The sequence below is a fragment of the Sinohyriopsis cumingii genome, chromosome 12 (assembly GCF_028554795.1).
Source record: "Sinohyriopsis cumingii isolate HCF-2022 chromosome 12, ASM2855479v2, whole genome shotgun sequence".
NCBI lineage: Eukaryota > Metazoa > Mollusca > Bivalvia > Unionida > Unionidae > Sinohyriopsis > Sinohyriopsis cumingii.
Window position 1 is genome coordinate 104360373 of NC_142972.1, and position 4206 is coordinate 104364578.

The window sequence follows — 4206 nt, forward strand, 5'->3', positions numbered from 1 at the left end:
ATCACGCATTGTATTTGTTGTAAAGTTTATATATATAGCGATTGACATCACTTTTCATATATTCTCTCTTTATTATATACAGGGTTCGAATGTTCAGAATCCTTTAGTATTTCATTGAGTTATCAATTTTATAAATAAAATAATTTTAATTCATTACCTTTGGCATTGAAAATGAGGTCATACATCGCTTATTCTTGATTTACTTCCATTTGTCATTAGAATGTACCCATATATCGAGCTTCATAACGTTATATCCGTATTCGTTTAAGCAACGTGTTCGCTATCTACATGTAGTGCATAAATATAATATTTTACCAAGAACCAAAGGTTATGCGTGCTTGTATCAATCTTTCAGGGATATTGTTCAGATATACCCACACAGCAAGTTTAATAAAATCTGTTCATATTTGAGTTATCGTGATTTGAACAATGTGCTTACAGATGGACGGCGAAAGGACGGCACATGACGGATACCAGACCATAATATACGTTTGAGAGCCCTTACGGTCATTACGTATACAAATAAGGCCAAAATAAATGATTTGTATATATAAGCATTTTCTGTCTGTCCGTCTCTCTGTCTGCCTATATGCACGCACGCACGAAGGTACGTACACATGTATGTATATGTGTATGTATGTAAAGAAGAAGAGAAGGATAATAATGTGGTACATTTATATAGTCGATGATATGAATTAAAATATAATACTGTACAAAATGGGATCAATTACGTATAGGAATTTAGGAAGGTAAATACAGGAAAATTTATTTCCTTACCCTTAGTGCATACACAGTGATATTAGCATCTTCTAAAAGCGTAAGTATGAATTGGTCCCTGTTCTGATTAAAACTGATTCCTGTAGGAATCTTCTTGAAATCTTTCAAGATGATCTGAATGAGGGATCCATCCGGAGACAGCTGAAAAATATTCTTGGATTTACCTCCCAATAAGTACACATTGTCATACTTGTCTAAAGCAGCGCCCAATGGTCCTTGAAGATCATGATGTTTGAATGTAAAATATTTTCTTCCATCTAAACCAAAGCAATGAATGGAATTGTCTTTGTATACAGATATATACAGGCGAGTCTTTAAGGCATCGAGTACGACGTAATTCTGGCTTCCACTTTTAGCATCAAACTCATGGTGTGATTTATTCTTCCCCTCCAGAGTGACCATGCTCCAGTAGTACTTATTCCCGTCATCACAAGGTCCGGATACTATCAACTCTTTTTCATTGTAGGCAGTAATACCAAAACACTCGTATTGGGTCCATATCTGCCTGATGGGTGTGATCGAATTATCTTGTATTGAAAGTATGTAAATTGATTGGTCATGGGGACATGTAATTGCTACCTCCTTTTTTCCTATCATACAGATGTCCCACGGCGTCACTGAGAATTTGTAACAAGTGATGACATCCTATGAAGATTCCAACAAATAACATCTTTTATTTCTATAATCCACTAGTAAGACTTGCATATCCCCAGAAAATGTTACACCTGTAAACCAAGGGGTACATTACTCTGGAACCTTTACCTCCTTAACATTTACACAAACTGCTTTACATTCTTTTAGAAGTTTGAATCCATCTCTTAAAGTAGGAACGTTATCATTTTTCTTCATCGTTAGCCTGCCTGTTTCACCTCTTGGGATGTCAGTGATAGATTTTATTTGTGGGTTGATATCCAACTGCAATGTTACAATGCTATTCGTCGTGCGCTTGTGATCAATTTGCTGTTGGGGCGTAGAGATCTGATTCATTATTGTTTTTATAAGCATAAACATTTGAGGCTGTGTTGCATATTTACTGGTTGACTCCACAACTACATTCAAATTTCGAATAGCCGTTGCTTGAGATCTGCAGCCATTGTTCAGTTCTTCTATTCGCTCCTTTTCTTCGTCGAACAGTTTCTTCCCTTCTTCATTCACTCTCCTTTCTAGATCATCTAAGGCATCATTAATTGTTTTCTTCAATCCCTGTATTTCAGCAGTCAGTTCAGTTACTTCTTTGTTAAGCTTGCTTAGGTTTGATAAATTGATCTTAGTGAACCTTTTTATCTGATCTTCAAGTTTTTGAACTTGCTGTTTCACCTGCAATAGTGAGTCTGATATATCTGGTGTTTCGTTGACTAGCTTGACTACGTTGGAACAATTCTTATGACTATTAAAAAAGCAACTGGTACAAAGTAGAGTTTCGTGAGTTGTGCAAAAAAGTTCAACTAGCTTGTGCACGTGCTCAGTGCAATGAAACACTGCATGATTACGCATAAGTGTATTCTGTTTCCTAGGTAATTCTTCAATTTTCAAAACAGTGTGAGTTTTTAACAGTCTTGATCCTCTGTGAAGTTTTGAGCAATGTCGACACAAGGCCTCATCACATATAATGAACACGTCTTCGGCAGGGGAGGTAACATCATCAGTCTGGCAAATGTTACACACAAGATTTACCTTCACGTTTGATTCCATTAACACAGAAAGTGTTAGTGTACTTAAAGGAAATAAAAGCACCCATTTGTCCATAGTAATTTCGTCGTTTGAGCATGACACATTTCCACATATTGGACAGCAGAATTGCTTTACTGAGTCATTTACAGAAGTAGTTTTAGATATATGTGATTGTAGACAATCCTGACAAAATGAATGTAAACACGGCAGTCGTCTAGGAGATTTGAATACCTTCTGACAAAGTGGACAATTCAGATCTTCTGATACTTTTTGCTCACCACCTTCCATCTCGTCTGAAGCCATGAAATCTTCACACGATGTTGCTATTATTGTCTTCTTTCATTGATCTCACAGCTCTTTCGTTAGTAATACACACGTTGCAACTGTGATATTAACCACGGGTTTTACTAAAGACTGGTACACCGATGTTTAAGGCTGAAAGAGTTTTAGCCAAATACAAATTTAGATGAACATGCATACGAACATAGATTTTCATCTACATGAGTTTTGTTTTTCCTTTTTCTTCAGCTTTAGAAACGCAAACTGTTATACTTCTTTTTTGATATTGTGTGATTGATATAAAGGTGTGGGATAACGAAATCCCAGTCTGTATGGCATATTACTTCCTTGTTGTTGGCTTGGACCTAGGTGTTCTGCAGAAAACGCTATGATTATCTATCCCCAGTTACAATCTGATGGCGAACGTGTTGTTAATATTATCTCATGTACTCACGAGGTTATTAATAGTAGCTGATAAACATATGTAACATCGTTTGATAACATATTCAGTTAATACTATTACAATGGAATTAGACAGTATGTTTTCCAGAATTTGATGAGTAGAATATACATTTCTATGTCCAACCAGGGTTGGTTGCTTAATATCATAAGTGTTATACAACAGGCAGATTTTATATCATGAATTCGAAGATTAGACATATCTGCATACAAATAATCTTTATATTTATTTGTTTAGAAGTTTGAAAATAGATAAGTCACATAACGAGACAATATAAAACTGTATCGCCTTTGGTTGTTGTCTATAATCGCCTTTAGCTGTTGTCTATACATTCGTTATATTTAAAGTTCGTTTTAATTGTCAATAAAAATTGTGTCCCAAAACGTATGAAATATATTTTTCGTCCCAACTTGATTGCTAAGCATATTAAATTGGTAAATATTATTACCCCATAAGTTCTAACCCTGTCTGAAATATGGTGACATGGATATTAACTAGTATTGAAAAACTCCATCCAGAATACATCAATTTATACAATGTACTTGCCACCTCCCCTCCACCGCCCCTTTCACTTTAATGGTGACATCTATCATATATGAAAGTGTATTTGTGTATTTCATTTTCAGTGGTAGACAAAGGGAAAAAAATATATTTATTATTTATTTCTGTTATCTATTAATGGAAACAAACTAACGCATACATAATAACCGAACTGTACATGTGGAACCATTTTTTCTGTACTGATTTGGTTGCTGTAGCAAACCTATGTAGCACCTTGATTCAATAACTTTCAGGTTCTAAAAACCAAAGGTACATTTGTTTCTATTTACCTCTCGCTTTATACCTTTGATAGATTGTAGTGATTATTGATGGATGATGAGGATGGGCAGATATTTCGCAACAAGAGTAATTAATCCGTACGGAAGGAAGATAACAATCCTTGATATATGCTTCAGTAATGAGGGAACTATGATTTATTTGTGCATGTGTGTGTGTGATTTTCACCTTTATCGTAGCTT

At 35.2% G+C, this 4206-nt stretch overlaps 1 protein-coding gene across 1 annotated transcript; it reads right to left on the reverse strand.

The window, feature by feature from the left end:
• Positions 1 to 1246: 1246 nt before the first annotated feature.
• On the reverse strand, positions 1247 to 2886 carry LOC149787163 (protein meiotic P26-like). Its single transcript, XM_089978349.1, has one exon. It carries the CDS (start codon positions 2749 to 2751, stop codon positions 1522 to 1524), a length of 1230 nt encoding a protein of 409 aa, XP_089834475.1. The 5' UTR covers positions 2752 to 2886; the 3' UTR covers positions 1247 to 1521.
• Between the last annotated feature and the right edge of the window lie 1320 nt (positions 2887 to 4206).

Excerpts from the sequence above, each read along its gene's own strand:
- LOC149787163 (XM_089978349.1), bottom strand. The coding sequence starts at position 2,751 with ATGGCTTCAGACGAGATGGAAGGTGGTGAGCAAAAAGTATCAGAAGAT.